Source organism: Lycium barbarum, chromosome 11 (genome assembly GCF_019175385.1).
Source record: "Lycium barbarum isolate Lr01 chromosome 11, ASM1917538v2, whole genome shotgun sequence".
Taxonomy (NCBI): Eukaryota; Viridiplantae; Streptophyta; class Magnoliopsida; order Solanales; family Solanaceae; genus Lycium; species Lycium barbarum.
The window spans coordinates 60,156,085-60,181,488 of record NC_083347.1 but is presented as its reverse complement, the minus strand read 5'-3'; the positions used below and the strand labels follow the sequence as shown (position 1 = coordinate 60,181,488).

General features: G+C 40.7%; 1 protein-coding gene across 2 annotated transcripts; it reads left to right on the top strand.

Annotated features, from left to right (window-relative positions):
• Window positions 1–18,294: 18,294 nt before the first annotated feature.
• LOC132617175 (uncharacterized) lies at window positions 18,295–23,792 on the top strand. Of its 2 annotated transcripts, XR_009573652.1 has the most exons (2): window positions 18,295–20,139; window positions 22,569–23,792. XR_009573652.1 is itself a non-coding variant. In XM_060332120.1 (1 exon), exon 1 carries the CDS (start codon window positions 18,692–18,694, stop codon window positions 20,018–20,020), a length of 1,329 nt encoding a protein of 442 aa, XP_060188103.1. In that variant the 5' UTR covers window positions 18,295–18,691; the 3' UTR covers window positions 20,021–20,199. The 2 variants fall into 2 exon arrangements, 1 of the variants encoding a protein (XP_060188103.1); XM_060332120.1 differs by lacking the exon at window positions 22,569–23,792 and having other exon boundaries at window positions 18,295–20,199.
• The last annotated feature ends 1,612 nt before the right edge of the window (window positions 23,793–25,404 follow it).

The following is a 25,404-nucleotide window of genomic DNA, read 5'->3' as shown; positions in this document are numbered from 1 at the left end:
GTACGGATATGGATGTATGTACACAGATACGCAATAGAAATGGAATGTCCTTGTGGAAAGCAAGTAAGTGCTATGATGACGATATTATTATCTCCCATCTTATGCTATCTCATATGTTGACTCTTAAGCTTTCATATTGATATTGATCATGCTTTACATACTCTGTACATTCTTCGTACTGACGTCCTTTTGTTTGTGGACGCTGCGTCATGCCCGCAGGTGCACAGGGACACAGGCTCGATCCATAGCTATATTTTCAGGGACTACATAGCGGAGCTCCATTTCAGTCGGAGTTATAGCTTTTGGGTACTTATTCTTTTGTGTACATAATTATGGGCATAGCGGGGTCCTGTCCCACTCATGTGATATGTTATAACCTTCTTAGAGGCTCGTAGACATGTGTATGTGGTTAGATGTGTTTAGCCTTGTTGGCCTATTTTTTTGTATGTCATTTTGTTGGCCTTGTCGGCCCATGTACATTGATGTGGCATAGATGCCTATGATGATATGAGAAATGTTGTCGTCCAATTGGGACTAGTATGATTGATGGCTAGAATGCATGATTTGATTTATGGCTCACCTAGACGTTATGTGAAAGTATGTTAAACGGGTGCCCGGGTGGGGTAGAGCCGGGTGCTCGTCACGGCCCTAGTCGGGTCGTGACAAAAGTGGTATCAGAGTTGTTCAGTCCTAGGGTGTGTCTACGAACCGTGTCTAGTAGAGTTTTGGTTATGGGTGTGTTGCGCGCCACACTTATAAACAGGAAGCTGCGGACATTTTAAGAATAAATGACCTTCTTTCTTCATAAGAATCGTGCGATAGAGCTATGATGTAAGAAATTCTTGTTCCTTAATTGTGTGTTGTGTATTTCAGAGAATGCCTGTAAAGAGAAAGACTACAGCAGCCCAAAAGGGCAAGACGGTGGCAGAAAAGCGGGCTGAAAGAGCACCGCCACCGGTAGTAGAGGAAAGTGAGTCCCAGAGTGCGGCTCAATCTCAGTCGTCCCAGACAGTGCCTATTACTGAGGAGCGTGAGGGAGCCTCAGCCCCAGCTCCAGCACCTCCAACTCCTCCACCGGATGCTTATGGCCTAGATGTAAAACAGGCCATACATTTGCTTACACAGTTGGTTGCTGCTCAGACTCAGCGGCAAAGTACAGGGCAGGGTGACAGGGCTGTTAGTGCAAGGGCCCGTGACTTCATTACTTTAAACCCTCCAGAATTCTTTGGGTCAAAGCTGGAGGAGAACCCCCAGGACTTTATTGACGGTATGTTGAGGACGCTTCGATTGATACATGCTTCAGACACCGAGTCGGTGGAGTTAGCGTCATATAGATTGAGAGATGTCTCGATCCAGTGGTATACAGTCTGGATGACTTCGCGGGGAGCCAATGCACCTCCCCCGGTATGGCAAGAGTTTGTTGATGCTTTTCTCCGTCATTATATGCCTCCAGAAGTTCGGCGAGCTAGGACCGATAAATTCTTAAATTTGAGGCAGAGTAGCATGAGTGCTCTAGAGTACAGTCTCCACTTCAATTCCTTGGCCAGGTATGCGTCGGCCATGGTAGCGGATATGGGTGATCGGGTACACCAATTTGTGAAGGGCTTAGGACCACACTTGATGGATAGATGCTTGACTGCGTCCCTTCTGGACGGTATGGATATTGCACGCATTCAGGCACATGCTCAGAACTTAGAAGAAAGCCTACAGTAGCGGAGAAGTGAACGCGAGCAGGATAGGGGTCATAGCAAGAGGGCCAGATCTTCAGGCCCGATGAGTGAGTCCAGAGGGGGACACAGGCAGCAATTCCCTAGACATTCAGGCTATTCTATGACCAGTGCATCTCCACGTTTTTCAGGCCAGAGCCTTGATAGATATGCTCGTTCAGGGCCGAGTCCGAGTTATTCAGGACCTCAGTTCAGAGATGATTCAGGCCAGTCAAGGCCACCTGTACCACGATGTTCCCAGTGTGAGAAGTTGCATTGGGGTCGATGCCGATTGGGCTCAGATGGTTGCTATTCATGTGGTCGACCAGGCCATATCATCCGTGATTGCCCCTCAGTACATGGTAGAGGTAGGACCCAACCATCAGGGTCGGCAGCCGGATCTTCAGCATCTGCACGCCTTACGGGGCCAGGTTCACATGCGCCAGTCGGCCATGGTAGAGGCAGAGGGAGAGCTCCCACTTCTAGCGGTCCTCAGCACTGTATTTATGCTTTGGCTGGACGCCAAGATCTTGAGTCTTCTCCTGACGTGGTCACAGGTATATTATCGGTATTCTCTCATGATGTATATGCTTCGATTGATCCGGGCTCTACATTGTCATATGTTACTCCCTATATAGCGGGTCGATTTAAAATCGAGACGGAGTCGATCAAACCTTTTGAGGTGTCTACACCCGTGGGTGAATCGGTAATAGCTAGCCGAGTATATAGAGATTGTGTAGTTGTGATATGTGACCGCCGTACTATAGTTGACTTGCATGAACTAAAGATGGTAGATTTTGATGTCATTATGGGTATGGATTGGTTGGCTTCTTGTTATGCCAATGTTGATTGCCGGATGAAAATGATTCGTTTCCAGTTTCCGGGAGAACCAGTTTTAGAATGGAAAGGAAATACGGCATCACCAAAAGGTAGGTTTATTTCCTATCTAAAGGCAATGAAAATGATCACAAAAGGTGTATTTAGCATCTAGTACGAGTTCAAGATGTAGAAGCTGAGTCGCCGACTGTACAGTCAGTTCCAGTGGTGAATGAATTCCAGGATGTGTTCCCGGAAGAGCTTCCAGGCCTTCCTCCCGAGCGGGAGATTGATTTTGCTATTGAGGTGTTGCCAGACACTAAGCCTATATCTATTCCTCCCTATAGAATATCTCCCGCAGAATTGAAAGAGTTGAAGGAGCAATTGAAAGATTTGCTTGATAAAGGCTTCATTAGGCCTAGTTCATCCCCGTGGGGAGCACCCATATTGTTTGTCCGAAAAAAAGATGGCTCATTGAGAATGTGCATTGATTATCAATAATTGAATAAAGTGACGATTAAGAACAAATACCCTCTTCCGAGGATTGATGATTTATTTGATCAGTTGCAAGGTGCCAAATGGTTTTCAAAGATCGATTTGAGGTTCGGGTATCACCAAGTGAGAGTTAGGGAGAAAGATATCCCTAAGACAGCCTTCAGAAAGAGATACGGCCATTTTGAGTTCCGAGTAATGTCATTTGGGCTAACCAATGCGCCGATAGTGTTCATGGACTTGATGAACGATGTGTTCAGGCCCTTTCTGGATTTGTTCGTGATTGTATTCATCGACGATATCTTGGTGTATTCTAGATCTGAGGCAGAACATGTGGATCATTTGCGTGTTGTCCTTGGAGTTCTTCGAACTCGAGATTTGTTTGCAAAGTTTTCCAAATGCAAGTTCTGGTTGAACTCAGTGGCATTCCTAGGGCATATTGTTGCAGCCGATGGTATTCGAGTGGATAGCCAAAAGATTGAGGCTATGAAGACTTGGCCATGGCCCACAACTCCTACGGAGGTACGTAGCTTTCTGGGCTTAGCAGGTTATTACAGGAGATTCGTTGAGGGTTTTTCTTCTATTTCTGCACCACTTACAAGATTGACCCAGAAATCGGCAAAGTTTCAGTGGACAGATGCTTGCGAACGTAGTTTACAAGAGTTGAAAGATAGGTTGACTTCTGCACCAGTCTTGACACTTCCAGAGGGATTGGAAGGATATGTTGTTTATTGTGATGCTTCAGGTGTTGGGCTAGGCTGTGTATTGATACAGCACGGTAAAGTGGTTGCATATGCTTCAAGGCAACTGCGGAAACATGAGCAAAATTATCCGACCCACGATCTAGAATTGGCCGCAGTGGTTCATGCTTTAAAGATATGGAGACATTATTTATATGGTGTCCATGTGGATATTTATACCGATCATAAGAGCCTTCAGTATATTTTCAGGCAGAAAGAGTTGAATTTGCGGCAACGACGATGGCTAGAGTTGCTAAAAGATTATGATGTTGATATCTTGTATCACCCCGGAAAGGCGAATGTTGTAGCTGATGCTCTTAGCCGCAGATCTATGGGAAGTTTATGTGATGTACGACCGGAGAAGAGAGAAATGACTCGTGAGCTTCAGCAATTAGCTAGACTAGGAGTCCGAGTAGTGGACTCAGGTAACAACGGAACAACTATTCAGAATTCAACAGTTTCGTCGCTAGTCGCGGAGGTGAAAGAGAGGCAATACGAAGATCCCATGCTAATGCAGTACAGAGATACACTCCCCCAGAAAGAGGAGTCATCATTTGATATTTGAGGAGACGGAGTCCTTCGATGTCGAGGCAGATTATGTGTTCCCGATGTGGCAGGGCTACGCCACCAAATATTGAGAGAAACTCATTGTTCCCGTTATTCTGTCCACCCCGGAGCGACGAAAATGTATCATGATCTCAAGTCTGTATATTGGTGGAATGGGATGAAGAAAGATGTAGCGGAATTTGTGGCTCAATGTCCTAATTGCCAACAAGTGAAAATCGAGCACCAAAAGCCGGGCGGATTGTTGCAAGCTATAGAAATCCCAACTTGGAAGTGGGAAGTGATTAACATGGATTTCATTACAGGCTTACCCCGTCCTCGACGTAAGTATGATTCCATATGGGTGATTGTTGATAGACTCACAAACTAAGCTCACTTCTTGCCAGTCATGACGATGTATGTGGCTGAAGATTATGCAAAATTGTATGTTAAAGAGATAGTGAGACTCCATGGTGTTCCAGTATCGATTATCTCAGACAGAGGAACTTAGTTTACAGCTAAATTTTGGGAGTCTTTCCAAGCGAGTTTAGGGACCCAAGTGAGCCTTAGCACGACATTTCATCCACAGACTGATGGACAAGCCGAACGTACTATTCAGACTCTTGAAGAAATGTTACGGGCATGTATGATAGATTTTGGAGGTAGTTGGGATGATTATTTGCCACTCATTGAATTTGCTTACAATAATAGTTATCATTCTAGCATTCAAATGGCACCGTATGAGGCTTTATATGGGCGAAAATGTAGATCCCCAATTGGGTAGTTTGAAATAGGAGAGGCTCAGTTGATAGGGCCAGACTTGGTCCAGCAAGCCATAGAGAAAGTCAAGCTCATACAAGATCGGTTGTTAGCGGTTCAAAGTCGTCAGAAGTCCTATGCAGATAATCGTCGAAGAGACTTAGAGTTCCAAGTTAAGGATTGGGTATTCTTGAAAGTGTCGCCAATGAAGGGCATTATGAGATTTGGGAAAAAGGGGAAGCTTGGTCCCCGGTATATTGGGCCTTATGAGATTGTGCGCAAGATAGGCAAGGTGGCCTATGAGTTAGATCTACCTCCCGATTTGGAGTCAGTTCATCCAGTTTTTCATGTCTCGATGCTCCGGAAATGTATTGGAGATCCTACCAGGATCGTCCCAGTAAATGATGTGCAAGTGACAGAGAAATTGACCTATGAAGAAGTACCCATTTCCATACTAGATAGGCAAGTACGGAGGCTTAGAAACAAAGAGGTGGCCTCAGTTAAGGTTCTATGGAGAAGCAGTAAATGAGAGGAAATGACGTGGGAAGCGGAAGAAAGCATGCGATCCAGATACCCGCAGTTATTTCAGCCCTTGGAAGAGATCCAAGATGACATCAAGATCATAAGGTATGTATGTTTTGCTTTTATGCTTTTGGGTCGTGTGTGGCCAAATTCTATTGCTATTATGTTGTTGCCCTGTGAGGCATTGTTATTGTGGGTTGTTGTGACAGGATGGTAGTGCCATATTACAGAGGAAACTCTGGCGAAATTTTTATAGAATCCCCGAAGACTTTAACATTCGAGGACGAATGTTCTTAAGGGGGGGAGAATGTTACACCTCGGAAAATCTTCCGTTGGTACGCAAGTGAATGAACTAGTGAGTAGTATGAGTATACGATGTTTTCATGGGTGAGCGATGACATTCAATGATTCTAGGTGTGAGTTCAAAGATGTTAGAGACGGGGGAAGAGGATTGCCAAGAGAAGGCAAAGTATTTTGATAAGCATCGGAAAGAAATTACGAGAAACAAGTTAGTAAGGGCTTAATGATGTCTTGAAGAAGAGTGATAACGTCCCTTGGATTGTTATTGAAGTGTTGAACAAGTGTTAAGAAGGTTCCATAAGGATTGGAGATCAAACGAGACGACGAAACGAACTTCGGGATCACTGGGGATTATACGGCCAAACATAGTGGCCGTATAATTTATACGGTCCGTATGTTTGGGACCATATAATCAACCCAGATTGGCCAAACTCTCTGGACCAATTGTACGACCAAACATACGGCCCGTACAATTTATACGGACCGTATGTTGGTCCGTATGTTTGGTCGGGACAGATTTTGTCCAATAAATGTAAGGGACCAAGGTTATTTCATTTCATTTCTTCTTGACACCCCTTCTCTCTAAAACATCTCTCTACATATATTCCACAAGTTTTCAAGGGTTTTTAGTGATCAACAACACAAAATAGGTGAATCAAGTGTAAGCAAACCCATTAAAGATCATTCAAGTCAAGAAATCCAAATGGAGAAAAACTAGGGTTTTTGCTCAAGTGGAGTATTTCGACTAAGGCTTGTTCCTACAACATCTAAGGTCAGACATATGGTATTTATATGTTGTTTAAGGTATTTGGAAGTTGAAATGCTTGGATTTTAGAAGAGTATAGCAAAATGGGTCATGAAAGATGAATAGTGACGTTTTGAGAAATAGTTTGAATTGAATCATGATTGTTGTTGTGTTGTGACATGAATGGGTTATAAATGACGTTAAGATCATGAAATAGGCATTGTATGTGAATGGACGAAATCGTGTGTTATGGTCTTGAATATGGAAAATTGGAAGTGAATTGAGAATATGGATAATCTAGATGACTAAAGGCTATTGTTATGATATTGTAAATATATTGTTGACGTTTGGGAGTTGAATTACGATATGGAGGAATGTTGTATAAATAAAGGAGATGCTATCCGATTTTCCCTAGCTTTAGCCATTTATGCTAGTTGTCAATTCTAACGATAGTATGACCTTGATGAAGGTATAAACGCAAGCGTGGAAGGGAACGTGCAAGTGTTATATAGTCGAACGAAAAGGTATGTAAGGCTAACCCTTCTTTCATAAGGCATGGCTCTTTGGCCAAACGTCTAAATATCCTATAAGACTAGGATTCCCTTCAAACGATTTGATTCTCCGAGCTAGTAAGCTCCCGATGCTCGATGTGCTACGATTGTACCAAGTTCCTCGTATGACGAGTAAGCCTATAGGGGAGAGGTAACGATAATGACAATGATAGTAATGATGATGAGAATAAAATGATGCTAAAGATGCTTATGAGATATTATATGTATGTGTGCCTATGAAGGGCTATAATAAGACCCCGAGCTTATGACGCTGAGTAAGAATATATGTATATGAATATGTATAGAGTATGTATATGATTATGAAACGCGCGCGCACTTCTGCAGAAGGTACGAATAACCCTGATGCCTTGGTAGGGCCAAGTATGTATGACCTTGAGCCTTGGTTGGCCAAGTATGTATGAAACACCGAACCTTTATGGTCGGGCACACAATAGCTATATATATATATATATATATATATATATATATATGTGTGTGTGTGTGTGTGTGTGTGTATATATGACATCAATATGAGAACGAATATGTTATAAAAATGAATGTGAAGGTAAATAAATACGGATATGGATGTATGTACACGAATACGCAATAGAAATGGAATGTCCTTGTGGAAAGCAAGTAAGTGCTATGACGACGATATTATTATCTCCCATGTTATGCTATCTCATATGTTGACTCTTAAGCTTTCATATTGATATTGATCATGCTTTACATACTCAGTACATTCTTCGTACTGACGTCCTTTTGTTTGTGGACGCTGCGTCATGCCCGCAGTTGCACAGGGAGACAGGCTCGATCCATAGCTATATTTTCAGGGACTACATAGCGGAGCTCCATTTCATTCGGAGCTATAGCTTTTGGGTACTTATTCTTTTGTGTACATAATTATGGGCATAGCGGGGTCCTGTCCCGCTCATGTGATATGTTATAACCTTCTTAGAGGCTCGTAGACATGTGTATGTGATTAGATGTGTTTGGCCTTGTCGGCCTAGTTTTTTGTATATCATTTTGTTGGCCTTATCGGCCCATGTACATTTATGTGGCATAGATGCCTATGATGATATAAGAAATGTTGTCGTCCAATTGGGACTAGTATGATTGATGGCTAGAATGCATGATTTGATTTATAGCTCACCTAGACGTTATGTGAAAGTATGTTAAAGGGGTGCCCGGGTGGGGTAGCGCTGGGTGCTCGTCGCGGCCCTAGTCGGGTCGTGACACCTATCCTATTTATTCTGAGCCTTGTGTGTGTATGTGGATCTGTGTCTTCCATGGTTGTTGGTTGAGAGACAATTTTAGGTAAAAAGAGGTCTAGTTTGAACCCTTCCCTGGTGACCAGCCATGCCGGAGGTTCAAGAAACCTCTTGGAACTTGTGCGGCATCAGGAATAAGAGAGGGGTGATGACTTGGCCTTCCACCACCAAGTTTGGGATTTGAGTTAGAGGACATGGAACACACATATGCCCCTCACATAAGCTTGTGAATAAATATGATATGTTGCTTATATATGTGTATATTTATGTATAGAATGGGACTTGTAAACGGTAGTGTGTTGTGTATATTATGTGTATATATCATGTATATGATAGGAACAGTAAAATATAAACTAACCGGGGTTTTTGTTCCCCCCCCCCCCCCCCCCCACCCTCCCTCTCCATTGCATGGCCACTTATGCCGAAGTCCAGCCACCCTACTGGGCTAAAAGCCCTTTAGCCCAATAGGGAAAATTCTTTCAAGTGTCTTTGAGTCTAAAAGAAGAAAGGGGAGTTAATATATTGAAGGCCAGTCATGGGTAAAAATGACATGAAGGCCCAACCATGGGTGAAAATGGTTGGGGTTTGGTACACCCCATTTCACTTTACTTCATTACATTTTTCGATTTTTGCTTATTTGTATTGTATTCGTTACTTGTAAAACCCACAAACATTATTGGAACCATTGTATTGAATTAGGCTTCTTAGGTGAACGGTACATATGCCGTTTAGATTGACTTTAGCACCCGAACCTTTTTTTGAAAAAATCTGAAAATAATGCGTACTGATTTTGAGATAAAAAATGGAAGACAAACTACCTTTTTCTTAATAAGCGGGGAGCCAAAGAGGTTTGTTTTTAAAGACGGTATAACGTGTGGTATAAAATTAAGCAGATTAGATGAAAATTTTCTTTTATCTTTCAAAACTGTCAAAACATGTTTCTTTTCTGATCATGAGTTAATAAAAACGCAATGTTTTTGGGGCCAATACCCAACCGAGTCTTTTTCTCAAAACTGAATGCTTTCAAAAAATATTTTTTGGGCCAAAACACCTTTCAGTTTGGTCTTCAAAATTAGGATTAGTATAAAGTCACCGTTTGGGCTAGGAAATTTTGTTTGATTTTCTACATAAAATTTGAGGCTAATAAAGGGAGACTAAAAACCATAGGATAAGTGGCCAGACGAGGTATATTTGGGCCAAGGCACACGCAGGTTGTTTCTTTAAAAACGTTTCTTTGGGTCAAGACCCATTTAATTTTTAAGGCAAACAAACACATGATCAAAGGTTTTTCTAGGCTAACGTTTTAAAGAACTTCGGTAAAGTGTCCTAAGGCCTAAAAAACGTAATGGATTTTAAAGTCAAAGTTTATCTTTTAAAACTAAATTTGGGGATTTTTTTTTTTGGTCATAAAAAATAGCAAAGTATATTTTGTAAAAGGAACATATACAAGAATCTTTAGGCCACAAACATAATTCCTTTTCCCTTTTAAAACCAACTGCGCAAAATATAAAGAGTTCTTTCTTAAAACAGTCAAAACAGTCCAATTTACGCCTAATTTATAAAAACTTAGGTAAGGGTATTCTAAAAAAATATTAAGCGGATTAACCCGGTCCATGTGTGAGTAAAGCATGAATAGAATTTAAATCAATAAACAAATAAATAAACTTTCCATTTTTGCTAAAGAAAACTACTATCCTTATATATAAAAGGAACTAATTATACCCGGATATCATAAATCCGAACCTAAATACCCTATATATAAAAGGGATATATTCAATTCTTTTTTTCAAATAATGATATGCCACATGACAGCTTTTTGCGGGAAATAAACACTAAGTAAATAGTTCATGCAAATACACACACATTGCAATTCGAAGGTTTACAGTATAGTACGGATCCTTAATACTAGGGTGCCTAACACCTTCCCTAGGGGATCACCAGAACCCTTACCTAGAACTTTGGATAAAGAAGGTTTTTTCACGGTATATGAATAAACCCTTCAAAACTGATTTTCCTAGTTTCCTAAAAATTAGGTGGCAACTCTTTTAAAACAAAGTCCGAAAGAGCACCAACGATTTCAAAGTAGCTTTTTCCGAGAGTTAACCCCACCCGCGAAAAATGCGAACAGTTACAAGGTTTCCGTCCGTAGCATATGTGTACAGGTTCGAGGTATTTGGCCAGTGCATTGCATTGCGTATGCATTCACTCTTACATCCATTCTTCATTGTTGATTTGTACTTGGTATTGATATTGAGATGATTTCTTTGTTGATTGGTTTCGTGAGCGTGCTTGTTTGCTTACATGTCTACTTGTTGATTCTTTCTTCATATATGTGAAATTATAGTCGGCCTATGATACCTACCAGTACATAGTGTTTGTACTGATACTACCCTGCTATACTCTTTTCTAAGTGTAGAGTTTGCTTTAGGATCCACTCAGCACCTCGTCAGTGATTTCCTGAGGCTTCTAGGATGATTTTCCAGGGTGAGCCATGTTCCAGATCCGCAACACTTAAAACTCTTCTTTATGATATCTGTCCCTTGTTCAGATACAGTGTTTCAGACTCTTTTGTTTTGTCATTTCTAGACATAAGTATTTATAGTGGCTCTTGTACTGTACTTAGACCAGATTTTGGGGCATTTATATTATTATTCCGCACTTAGTAGTTATTTATATATTGAGGCCGCTTAGAGATTTCTGTTTCTTTTTGGTATGCTTAAATTGAATGTTGAGTAAGGGAAGGTTCGCCCACTAGGGGGGTTAGTGTGGGTGCCCGCTTAACCCACGAGTTGGGTCGTGACAAGTTGGTATTAGAGCCCTAGGTTACTGGTATTATAAGTACAAGAGCATTGTCTAGTAGAGTCTTGCATATTGGTACGATGAGCTCCATACTTATCTTCGAGAGGCTATAGAACATTTAGAAAATTTCCAATTCCTTTATTCTTTCATGCTGCTATATTCAAATTTGAATCCAGGATGTTCTAATTGGTATCTGACTTCACTTCTATTCTCTCACAGATGGTGATGACCCGTGTTACTATTGCAAAGGCTGAGGTGCTCGAACCCGCGGCTGGGCCAGAGCATGATGACGAGACAGAGAGAGAGGTCGTGGCTGTGGCAGAGTCTGTGGTGCAGCAACAGCCAGGGGCAGGGCCCCCACGATTGGTTAAAGATGAGCAAGATCCTTATCTCCAGAGCCAGAGCAATAGCCTGAGCATAAGCTCGCAGATAAAAGAGAGCTGGGACCATCCCAGACTCAACCCGAGGTGATCTCTACTTCGATGCTTTAGGACACCATGGTCCGTATTCTGCACTGTCTTGATAGGGTGCACGCGGTGGGTGGCCTTCCAGCCACTCCAAGAATATCTAAGACTAGGGTGGGAGAGTAGACACCTGAGAAGGGCCAGACTTAGAGGATGCAGCCTGCTGCTGCTATGGCTCCCCGTATCGATAAGATCCCAGCACCTGCATATGCTTCTAGGTCTGTTACATGTCCAGCTATGACTGTTGCGGATTAGGAGTCATTTGCCAGATTCATAAAGATGGAGCCGCCGAAGTTCTTTGGTACTCCAACCGAGGATGCCTATAAGTTTATTGTCGACAGTCATGAGAGGTTGTACAAGATGGGTCTTGTTGATTTGCATGGGGTTAATTACATGTCCTATCAGTTGCATGGGGACGCGAAGATGTGGTGGACGTCTTTCGTCGAGTGTCGGCCAGCAGAGTTGCCTCCATTGTCTTGGGCCCAGCTTCATCAGGCGTTCTTGGAAAAGTACGTCCCCCGTACTCTAAGGGATATGATGAGAGACGATTTCAACAACTTGTAGTAAAGGGGTTTGTCTGTTGCTGAGTACGAGGCCTGATTCCTTTCCTTGGCTTGCTATGCTGTTCAGTTGATTCTTATCGAGGTCGAGAGGGTACGAAGGTTTGTTAGGGGACTGGTGTTACCTTAACATTTGGCTTGTCTTAAGCTTGTTGCCATAGGGTCTTCATTCCAGTCAGTGGCGGATCATGCTATGAGTGTGGAGTCTGCTAGGCTCCAAGCACTCGGTGGGGGTAGTGACAAGAGGGCCATCAGGTTGGCAATTTCAATAATTATGCTTCTAGAGGTGGGGCCAGTTAGGCAGGACTCACCAGCATTATCCTGGCCACCCTATCTAGTCAGTGCTCTAGGCTTCAACCAGTGGCCCTTCGAGATAGAGTGGTTAAAGTGCTGGGAAGACTTTTAGGTGTTCTTGTTCTCGACCTGTAGACCGTGGTGGTTATCTCGGTTCTTCGACTTCTGTGTCACAGCTCCAGGAGTTTAGATGCCATGAGTGTGGCGACTTGGGCCATTTTGTTAGAGAATGTCCCAGGCCTAGACAGAGTGGGGCCCATCAGGGTTCCAAATTTCAGACTCCAGCGCCTTCAGTCAGTAGGGGTGGAAATTCGAGTAGGGCCGGTGCTTCAATAGGCCACGGTGGTTCTTAGTCTGCTAGAGGTGGATATCTGCCCGGCAAAGGCGATTCTCAAGCTTCTAGGGGCTTAGTCAGGCTAGAGTGGCCGAGGTGATACGCAGTCCGGTGGCAGATGAGTCTATTGTTATGCCTTCCCTAGTACCCAGAGGCGATGCGGTCATCACAAGTACCATTTCTGTTTGTCACAGTACAGCTTCGGTTTTATTTGATCTGGGTTCTACCTTCTCATATGTGTCTACCTACTTTTCTACTAGATTGGATATGACTAGTGATATTCTTGATGTGCCCATACATATGTCTACTCCTATTGGAGATTCTGTAGTAGTAAATCGAGTCTATTGGGCCTGTGTAATTACTTTTGTGGGCTATGATACGTAGGTAGACTTGGTGATCCTTAGTATAGTAGACTTTGATAGTATCTTGGGCATGAACTGGTTATTTCCGTACCATGGGATCTTGAACTGTCATGCCAAGACAGTCACGTTAGCTATGCTCGGTATTCCGCATTTGGAGTGAAAGGGTACTCCCAGCGCTGCCCCTAAGAAGATTATCTCATACCTCTGAGCGAAGAAGTTAGTGGATAGAGGGTGCTTGGCCTATTTGGTTCATATTCGAGATACGAGCATAGATACTCTTTCCTTGGAGTCTGTTCCTATAGTTAGCGAGTTCACGTAGGTCTTTCCCGCAGACTTGCCTGGTATGCCACCTGACCGTGATATCGATTTTTGTATTGATTTGGAGCTAGGCATTTGGCCTATTTCTATTCCATTTTACCTTATGGATCTACCTGAGTTGAGAGAGTTAAAGGAACAGTTGTAGGATCTGTTGATCAAGGGGTTCATTTGTCCTAGTGTTTCCCCTTGCGGTACTCCCTTGCTATTCGTGAAGAAGAAAGATGGTTCTATGTGGATGTGTATCGACTATCGGCAATTGAATAAGGTTACTATTTGGAACAAGTATCTGATACCCGCATAGATGACTAATCAGCTTCAGGGTGCGTCGATCTTCTCTAAGATCGACTTGAGGTCAGGGTATTATCAGTTAAAGATCCGAGCGGAGGATATTCCGAAGACAGCCTTCAGGACCCGTTATGGTCATTATGAGTTTTTGGTTATGTCTTTCAAGCTTACCAATGCCCCCGCAGCATTTATGGATTTGATGAATGGGATTTTTAAGCCGTATTTGGGTTTGTGAGTGATTGTGTTCATTCATGACATTTTGGTTTATTCTTGAAGTAAGGAAGAGCATGAGAAACACTTAAGGATCGTGCTTGGTCTATTGAAGGAAAAGAAGTTGTATGCCAAGTTTTCTAAGTGTGATTTTTGGCTTAGTTTTGTGGCATTCCTAGGCCATGTTGTGTCTAAGGACGGGATTATGGTTGATCCCAAGAAGATTGAGGCTATTAGAGATTAGGCGAGGCTTACTTCAGTTGCTGAGAATCGTAGTTTCGTGGGCCTTGCGAGTTATTACCGTCGGTTTGTCAGCGGATTTTCTTCAATTGCTTCGTATTTGACTTAGTTGAATAAGAAGAATGTTCCTTTCTAGTGGTCCGACGAGTGTGAAGAGAGCTTCTAAAAGCTTAAGGCTTTGTTGACTTCAGCCCTGATTCTGGCATTACCCGAGAAGGGTAAGGACTTCACCGTATATTGTGATGTTTCTCGTATCGGTTTGGGGTATGTGTTGATGAAAGAGGGCAAGGTAATCGCGTATGCTTCGAGGCAATTGGAGGTTCATGAGAAGAACTACCCCACTCATGATTTGGAGTTGGCGACAGTAGTCTTCGCATTGAAGATTTGGAAGCATTATTTGTATGGGGTTCATTGTGAGATGTTTACTGATCACCGCAATCTTCGTCATGTGTTCCATCAGAGAGATCTCAATTCGAGGTAGCATAGATGGATGGAGTTGCTCAAGGATTATGATATCACCATTCTTTACCATCGGGGCAAGGCAAATGTGGTAGCTGATGCATTGAGCTGAAAGACGGTGAGTATGGGTAGCTTAGCTCGTTTGGTTGTTGAGGAGCGTCCTTTAGCCATAGAGGTTTAGACTTTGGCTAATAGTTTTATGAGATTGGATATTTCGGAACCTGGAAAAGTTCTGTCTTATGTTGAGGCGAGGTCGTCTCTTTTGGATTGAAGCAGATTAAGGCACAAAAGTTCGATGATGTGAAGTTGTGTAAGATTCGAGATAAGGTGTTGAGTAGTGAGGCCAAGGAGGCCATGCTTGATAGTGAGGGTGTTTTAAGGATTCAGGAGCGCATTTGTGCTCCTCGTATGGATGGATTAATTTGTTTAATATTGGAGGAGGCTTATAGTTCCAGATATTCTATTCATCTGGGTGCTACTAAGATGTATCGTGATTTCAGACAGAACTATTGGTGGGGTAGGATAAAGAGTGACATCGCGGATTTTGTTTCTCAGTGTTTGAATTGCCAGCAAGTTAAGTATGAGCACCAGAAACCAGGTGATGTGTTTCAGAGGATTCCCATTCCCAAGTGGAAGTGGGAGAGAATCACTATGGATTTGTGGTTGGTCTTCCAAAGACCTTGTGCAACTTTGATTCGATTTGGGTTATTGTAAATGGGTTGACTAAGTTTGCGCACTTCATTCCGATTCAGATGACTTACAATGCAGAGAAGTTAGTGCAGATTTACATTAGAGATCGTCTGATTGCACGGGGTGTCCATTTCCATCATCTTAGATAGAGGAAATCAGTTTATTTCCCATTGCTGGAGGACTTTGCAGAAGGAGTTGGGTACTCAGTTGGATCTTAGCACCGCGTTTCATCCACAAACCAATCGTCAGTCTGAGAGGACTATTCAGGTGCTTGAGGACATGTTGAGAGTTTGTGTTATCGACTATGCTGGTCATTGGGACTAGTTCTTACCGTTGGCAGAGTTTGCGTACAACAACAGTTATCACTTGAGTATCGACATGGCACCGTTCGAGGCTTTGTATGGTAGGAGATGTCGATCTTTGATTAGGTGGTTTGATGTTTTTGAGGTGAGGCCTTGGGGTACGAATTTGTTGAGAGAGTCCATGGACAAGGTGAAGCTGATTCAGGAAAAGCTTCTAGCAGCTCAGAGTAGGCAAAAGGAGTATGCGGACCGGAAGGTTCATGATTTAGAGTTTATGGTTGACGAGCATGTTCTGTTGAAGGTTTCACCCATAAAGGGTGTGATGCGATTTGGGAAGAAGGGAAAGTTGAGCCCGAGGTTTATTGGTCCCTTCGAGATTCTCCGTTGTGTTAGCGATGTGGCTTATGAGTTAGCTTTGCCACCAGGCTTGTCAGGTGTTCATCCGGTATTTCATGTTTCCATGCTGAAGAAGTACCATTCAGACGGTTCTTATATCATGCAGTGGGATTCAGTATTGTTCGACCAAAATTTGTCCTTTGAGGAAGAGCCAATAGCGATTTTGGATAAGCAGGTGAGGAAGTTGAGGTCTAAGGAGATTGCTTCAGTGAAGGTACAATGGAAGCACTGACTAGTTGAGGAAGCCACTTGGGAGACCGAGGCAGATATGCGTGAGAGATATCCCCAGATTTTCACCGACTCATGTACCTTTGCTTCGTTCCCTTCCTTCTCCGTTCGAGGATGAATGATTGTTTGATTGGTCTGATGTAATGACCTGTTTGGTCATTATGTGTGTTTTGCCTCTTTTACCCCCATTGAACCTTTCCCCTAGCCCCGTTAGGGTGCTTTTGACCAGTGGGGATGGGCGACACGGTTCCCGAGAACATCAGGCTAATTTTGAGCTCCAGGATTTGAGCTGATTTTCATGGGAAACGTTTTCATGAATCGCCATGGAGACGAGCCGACTGACATAGTTCAGGAGCTTTGGAGCAAATTAGGTATTTTAATTTCTCTTTCCTTTTTTCGCTTTTTTGCTTATTTTATTTATTGTTGGACTCCTTTACTTTCTTGAATTTATAAAATAGTCCTCTGGGGCTTAAATTTGCTAAAAAAAATATACGACTTTAACTATTAACGAAGGAAAAAATCTAAACTTAAGTGCAAATCTGACCCTTTACCTGTAAAGCATTTTTTGGTTCATGAGATAAGGTGGGATATCAAATGTAAGTTTGAGATTAAATTTATATTTTGTTTGGTCGTATGTATAAATCTATATCTCATCTTATCTGATCAAACTTGGTGTTATTTTATCTCACCTCTTAGGTGCGATAAATTAGTCCAAAGATTATAATTTGAGAACTATAATCCCGAAATAACTTATAACCTGTTTGGCCAAATTCTAAAATCAGCTTATTTCGAAAAGTGCTTTTCAAAAAAGTACTTTTGTCAAGAAGGAGTTTGTGTTTGGCCAATTTATTTAAAAAATACTTTTGAGCAACAATTAATTTTTTGCCAAGCTTTTAAAAAGTGTTTCTAAGTATATTTTTCTCAAAAATATTTTATAAAAAAGTACTTTTGAGCAAATTTTTTTTTTCTTTTTAGCTTCTAAAAAATAACTTATGTTTCTCCTACTAGATCACCTTTGTGTTATGCCCTAATCGCCCATGTGTACAGAGGTCATCATAGGGTCATATACCTCTATTCATTTTGTAAAGACCTTTTTAACTAATTTTCACCAAAAGAGTTTGGGCAAACACCTCTTCTTCTTCTTCTTTTCTTTTTTTTTTAAAAAAAAAAAAAAACACTTTTGGCCTCCCAAAAAGCTGGGCCAAACATGGTATTAGTCCGTTAACGAAACAACCCATAAAAAGATAGAAGTTCTATTTAATCTTCCGTAATTTCGTTAAATTCTCTGAGACTTGCTACATACATGTGCTATATTTTAGGGCTGGGCATAAATACCGAAAGTCGAAAAATCGGACCGAATCGAATTAATTCGGTTTTTCGGGTTTCGGTTCAGTTTCGGTTTCGATTTTCAGAAATTTCGGTGTTCTGTTCGGTGTTAGGGGTTTAGTGTTCGGTTTTTCGATTTAAACCGAAATTTTATATATTAGCCAAAAAAAATTAAATAGTCCAGGCAGTTTTATGTTGTTGGTGCTACCTGCTAGTTTTGGCTACTGGTTTGGTGCTACCAAACATAAAAATGGCTACTGGTTTATGTAATTTTGAGCATGCTCGAGCCCAATTTCCTGGCTGGATTATCGCTTCTAATATTATCATTAGTGCTTAGGAATATTACATGTGATACGACAACAGAACAACTGTCATTTACATAGCTCTGAGCATCATGTCATACATTATTTTATGCACCTATGCAACTTCAGTAAGCAAAGGATTTACAAAAATGCATACAATGAATGTAGATTTGCCAGTGAAAGTAGCACCAGAAATTTGATAATGACCGATTAGCCTCCAGAGGGCCAATAACACCAAAGACACATTGTTTCTACAACTTCCTGATTTTGAAAGTCGCTTGTATTTTTGGTGCAAGGAGAAAGTACCATGTTATACTGATAGTTGGTCTATCTTGGTGGAAGATAATGCGTGATTCAAGCAGAGTCACGTGCATATAAAAAAAATTGAATCGAAAAAATCGAAATCGAATCGAATCAAGCTTTAAAAAATCGAAACGTTAAGAACCGAACCGAACTAGTTAGGTTCGGTGTTCGATGTCCCCTTCGAAACACCAAAACTAAAATAGCCGAACTGATCGTCCACCCCCGTAATATTCTATCTCATTCAAAACACCCAAGCACAAACTATTTTTGGATATTCCTTTATTGATTATGATGCGATTGAAGTATCCTCAAGCATCTACCAATAAACCCTCCTTCTGCACTCTCTCTCCCTAGTGATCTCTAGACTAGAAAGAATGTTGATGAACACTGTCTTCAACTCCATTGAAACCCTTCATCTCAAAACTTCTTCTTTTTGTCCAATTTCACTTTCCACCAAACACCCTAATCTTCTCCTCCCCCTCACATTACCCAATTCCCGAATCACCCCCTGTAGACCAATTAAATGGCAGATAAGTGGCTGTGCAGCTGGTCAAGAAATCGACATGGAAAGAAGCAAAGAAGGATTATACAAAGCAAAGCCCAAAAAAGTTGTAATCTTATGGGACTTAGACAACAAACCACCACGTGGTCCACCTTATGAGGCAGCCATGTCACTTAAAAAGTTAGCACAATGTTTTGGTGAAGTTGTTGATATGTCTGCATATGCAAATCGACATGCTTTCATCCATCTTCCTCAATGGGTTCTTGAACAAAGGCGTGAAAGACGTCATCTTGATGTTCTTGAACGTAAAGGGGTTGTAAACCCATCTGAAACTTACATATGTTCTGTTTGTGGAAGAAAATGTAAGACCCATTTGGATTTGAAGAAGCATTTTAAGCAGTTACATGAAAGGGAAAGGGAAAAAAAGCTAAGTCGTATGAGGTCATTAAAAGGCAAGAAAAGACAGAAGTTTAAAGAGAGATTTGTTGATGGTAATTATAAGTATATTGAAGCTGCTAAGAGTTTGATAACACCAAAAGTTGGTTATGGTTTAGCATCTGAGTTGAGGAGAGCTGGGGTTTATGTAAAGACCGTTGCGGATAAGCCACAGGCAGCAGATTGGGCATTGAAAAAGCAAATGCAGCATTCAATGAGTAGAGGTATTGATTGGTTATTCTTGATTTCTGATGATTCTGATTTTTGTGATATGTTGAGGAGAGCAAAAGAAGCTAATTTGGGTACAGTAGTAGTTGGGGATTGGGATAGGGCATTAGGGAGGCATGCTGATTTATGGGTTCCATGGACGGGGGTAGAGAACGGGGAGATAACGGAGAAGGATTTAGTGTTAAAGATTGAGAGGAGAAAGGAGTCTTGGGGTAGGAGTAATGGTCGGTTTTCTGTAAGTGAGTTCAATGGTGGGACGAGTGGGGAGGGTACTAGTTTGATGGATGATATTGTTGAGAATTTGGAGTCTCCTGGCACGAGGATTTCAGCATTCTCTGAAGGGGAGGAGGATGAAGAAGTTGACGAACTGGAATGGCTTCGAGCGAGATTGGATCGACAAGGTGATGACGAATATAATACAGAGGACAGCGACGAAGAGGAGGGGGACTACTTATTGGATAGTGAGGACGAAGATACAGGCGAGATGGTAATATATGATGATGAAAGCAATAAGAGAAATAACAGTTTGAATTTATAGTAATTAATTGAGATACGGCTATGCTCTGTGAAAATGAGGTAAAATGAAAGGTGGCTAAAGCTATTTGACATATTGGCCGAGTGTGTCTCTAGCAGTTCAGCTATCTTAGAGTATGTGAGGTAACACAAATGTAATCTGACTTTTGGTTATGAAAATATTGCTTTGAAAGTTTACAGCTCTATTCTCTTTCACTAAACTTCTACAAAGTCATAATGTGCTTCTCAGCTAGGGGATCATTGTTAAAAATTTGATTTTTTTTTTTTATTAAGCACCGGGTGTCCGGGTCTCTTTGAGCCCCGACTAATCCCGGGGGTGCATAGGCCCTCGGCAAGGAGTTTCCCGCAAGTGCACCACGGGTAATTCAGGGTTTTACCCCAGTCCGATGGCCCTCAGAAATTGTTTGCACCCAATGGGTTTCGAACTCGAGACCTTGAAAGGGAGCAAACCCCAAGGCTCAAGCCAATTACCACCAGGCCAACCCCTGAGGGTTAAAAATTTGAATATGATACACGACTAATTCCATTTTTGGGCTTCCCTTCGAATTTCTTTAAGAGGTCTGGGTTATTTCTGATATTTCCATCTGAGCTATTACTATTTTATCTTTATGATATGTCTGTTGAAAGATTCTATTCTCATCATCTGCTCTACTGCATAAAGTGGTTTGATTTTGCTTCTAAATCATGCTGATATGATTTTCTTAGACAGTGCAGTTGGTGGATCTAGATAACCCAAAAGTAGATAATGAGATACAATAAAGAAAAGATGGAATGCAAGTTGCCCCTTGGATCTGAACAGGATATCTATTTACTACAGTCGAGAATCAGATGGCATGGAACACTTGTAGATGACTGGCCTGTTTTTTCCATGAAATCCAATCACTTAGGTTCCTTTGGCTATCTAACTTACCAATGGGGCACAAATTATGGGGTTTTTGTCATATCCACTTGCTCTCACATTCTTAGCAAGGAGGTATATTAGCCCCTATGCTGCAAGGGGGTAGTCCAGTGTTCTAAGAATTGTAGTGACAACTTTGTGAACAAAGGTAGTATGAATCCCAACAAGAGTGACACTAGGTGATTTTTTCACAACTGGGATGTTGTGTGATAAAAGAATGCTTACCAAAGTGAAAAGTAAGTTCTGTAGAATACTTATAAGACCGGCAATTTTATATGGTAGTGAACATCGGGCCGCTTAAGTGCAACATATTCAAAGGATTAGTGTCCTAGAGATGCAAATACTAAGATGAGAACAATATTAGATAGGATGAAAAATGATCATATTCGCAAGAAGGTGCAAGAAGTAGATGTTGAGGAAAAATGTGAGAAAGTCACTTGAGATGGTCTGATCATGCCCTACATCGACCTTAAGATGCACGGGTATGTAGGTGTGGTACCGTGATGAGTGAAGGTGCTAAGTGGCCATGAAGTAGATCTAAAATCACGTAAAAGGAAGTTTTTTCGAACGGCTGAGGTTGCAGACAATAGACCCTTGTGGTTTGGTCCTTCCCTGACCCCGTGCATAGGGGGAGCTTAGTACACCGGGCTGCCTTTTATGCAGACTTATCTAAAGATAGGGAACAGTGGAAGACAAAGATCTATATAGGTGATATCATATGTTTTAGTCATGTTGGTACCTCTATTTAGGTCCGATGCTTTTCTAGGAGCAGTTTAGCCTTATCGTAGATTTATATGCCAGTAAATTATAGAGAACTTATAATATTATTTTCTTACTATTATTTACATACAACTTTTTTTCTTTTACTTTTACTTTTATTTGGTATGATTATGACATGATATGAGTTTAAATGGAGAAACATGGTCTGATGATTAATACAGCCCATCCCAACTTTTTTTAGACTACGGAGTTGTTGTTCCTATGTTTTGGTGGGCAGAGTTATGAGTGTCTGTATTGGTGAGAGATGGTAGGCATTGAGTAGATTAGTTGAGGTTCGTGCAAGTTGGTTCGAACACCAACATTAGCACAGATAAATAGAAACTAAATAAATAAATGATTGTGTGGCATGCTAAGTACGGTTGATCATCTTGGACTGGTGCATTGTGCATATGTAGTTGGCAGTTCAGATTCATGAGATTAAGTTTGTATGTTGTCGACCTGGTTATGACACTAAATTATGGTTCTACAGCTAAACTGTAAGTCTGTAACTGTATATATATGTTTTGCTGAAAGAGGACAAAATGTGGTTCTGCATCGATTCAATCATTTTTTCGTGAACCCAGTATAGCCACATGAAGAGATATAGCACGACCTTTCAGTTACATTTATTAAAGTACAAAGAAAAAGCAACATGAAATCGCATGAGCTGGTTGATTTATGTATCAACATCAGATAAGAAGGAAGATTAATTTGAACCATCTGTTCATCTTTATCTTCCAAGTATGTGAAAATCCAGGAGTTCGTTTCATAAAGCGACAAAGTATTTATCATACTAAAAGGGAGATTTCAATACTAATCCATTGCATTAGTAACTTTGTGCAGGCTACCTGAGAATGTTTCCCTTCTCATTCTCCTTGGACAATTCTGCTTTCAGGTGTTTTTCTTGAGATGGATTCCGGAGATCAGAAGCTTCAAAAGAACTGTTTCTGGTTTTTATCCCCTCCCCCGCCCCACAATATCTGTCAATTCCCTTGCTTATTTAAGATATTTTGTTCATGATTTAGCTATTGAAGTCCAATGGAATTGGTTTTTGCCTTTTTGGTCAAATTGTCAAAGTAAAGTACGCAGCTTTGCTAGCAAGCGCATTTTGGTTTCCAATTTTATTACTCTGCCCTTCTCGATCTGACATGAAATAGATTATAAATTGGAATTGATACAATCAGCCGATGGATTTATTTTAGCTTGTACTTGTGTACTCACTAATCGGGACTATGCTTGGAAAAGGAAGTCTTGTCTGGACTCCTATTGCATCCATTCTTTCCATCTTGTGTTTCTGTTAGCTATGCAGTCCATGGAGAAATGGCATTTCACATTTTCTTTCTCCATGTTAATGTCGATTTTCCTTTGAATTAATTGTTACCATTCTAAAAAAAAAAAAAAAAAAAAAAAAAAAAAAAATCCTGTGAATAAATCTGCTTCATGTGATAATGCAAGAGATTAGTAAATAAAATACAGGAGATCATTGAGGGTCATTTTTATCTATACAAAATTTAACAGGTCCTATGGAGATCCTTTCTCCGAAGTATAGGAAGAAATTAACCACAGCCATGTGTTCTCACTAAGATAAGGAAGCTGCTACTTCTATTTGCTGGTATGTCTGTGTATAGTAGTTTTTTTTATTTTTTTTATTTTTTTTAATTTTTTAATGGTGTATTATGATTCAAATTTCATCCCTGGCCTTGTACTTGATTTTGGCTGTATTAGTCTAACGCTCTACTCAGTTTGCATAACATCTTCTACAAAGAAAACCTAGGTATTTTATAGTGTGAAAGATTGCTTAGATTTTCAAAGCATTCTTTATTACTGAGATCAATCACGAAGGTGTTTGGACACTAGAAATGATATTGTTTTTCCTGGGCTGAATGTGGAAGGTTTGTCAGACACTAGAAATGATATAGTCCAGAAATAATATTGTTTTGCACGCTAGAAATAATATTGTTTTGGATGCTTGTGTTGTCGCACTTGGTGCTAATATCTTGATCCTTCACGTTTCTTTCCATTGTTTGATTACTATTTGGACCCTCGGCATTGCATGCTTGTTTAAATATAAAATGGTAGATAGATGCTTTCTTGTGGTCTATTGCAACTCAGTCTACTCAAATTGGTTAGGTTTGAAACCCTGAATGAGGTAAGTCGGGTGGCTTTGTTGCGATATTTACAACGTGGCTAGCGATATGTCTTCACATACATTCATCCACGGGTATGGCCTACTTATTGGACAGTGAGGTCGAAGATACAGGCGAGATGGTATAAAGTGATGATGAAAGCAATAAGAGAAGCATCAGTTTGGCATTGGGTTGTCGAAATATTTCTAGTAATTGATTGAGATAAGGCCTATGCTCTGTGAAAATGAGGTAGAATGAAAGATGGCTAAAGCAATTTGACATATTGGCCGAGTGTGTCTCTGGCAGTTCAGCCATCTTAGAGTATGTGAGGTAACACAGGTGTAATTTGACTTTTGGTTATGAAAGCATTGCTTTGAAAGTTTACGGTGGCTGTATTCTCTTTCACAAAATTTCTACAAGGTCATAATGTGCTTCTCAGCTTAGGGGAACATTGTCACATATTTGAATATAATACATGACTAATTCCATTTTTGGGCTTCCTTTCAAATATTTGGAGCTCTGGATTATTTCTCATGTTTCCATCTAAGTTATTACTTTTTTATTTTAATTTTTATTTTTTTATTTTTTTATCTTTATGATATGTGTGTTGCGTGTACATGCCTAATATTGGCTGTTGGGAGTCACTCTTTCAAAGCTGTTTTTACCTGCTGTTTCTTTGAGACAGTCAAGTGTCAGTCCACGGGGGTTCTTCTAGACATTAGATGTAGAAGTTTCTGCTGCATTCAATTTTTGCTCTGCTGTATGGTGAATAAGTATGCCAGATAAACGAGTGAATGTGGAAATCGTTTTAACTAATTGAATTCTTTGCTTTTCCCATTTCTAGTAAAAGTAACTGTTGCTGACAATGCCAATATATATCCTCAATTTTGAGTGAAAAATTTGCTTCCAATGGTAACTTCAATTGGTACTAGTTGATAGAAGTAATAGAAAAGAAAGAATTGTTAATAAGTTGTCACGTTCCATTGTATTTGAAAGGAGCAGTAAATGGAGATGCTTCTCCTAGCATATGCCGAAGAACAACCTAATGGAGTATAACACCAGTTTTTATTCGTAGAAATGAGAGATTACATAGTTGAGATTCGCTTCTTAATCTAATACTCTTTCCGAAGGAGTATTAAGTGCGCATTCACTTAACAATATGCATCAATTTGCACTGGAGGGCTAATGTTTTCTTTCTTGGAACTAAAGAATAAACATTAAATATCTTGACAAGTTGCAAGATACTTTATTTTTATATAACTATATGATGACATTATTTTATAAAATGAGGTTTGTGGAGTGTAAGTTATGTAAAATGGTTTAGAGAAGGAATGTTTGGTAAATCTGAAAGTAAATTAGACATGTTGATGTGGAAGTCCTATTGGAGAAAGTATCTCTTGCAATTTGTAAATGACATTTAGGCTGCCATTGGCACAGTTATAAGATCAAACCTGCAGTCATGCTTTGAAGCCAAGAGAAGATGGAAAGTTTAGCTGCCTTTTCTTTTCTAAGTTGCAAATGGAATTGGACAGATTTTTGCTAGTTTTGAAGGGAATTCATGTCAAATATAAGAGTAAAGTTGTAGAAAAGGCAGATTCTGTAGCT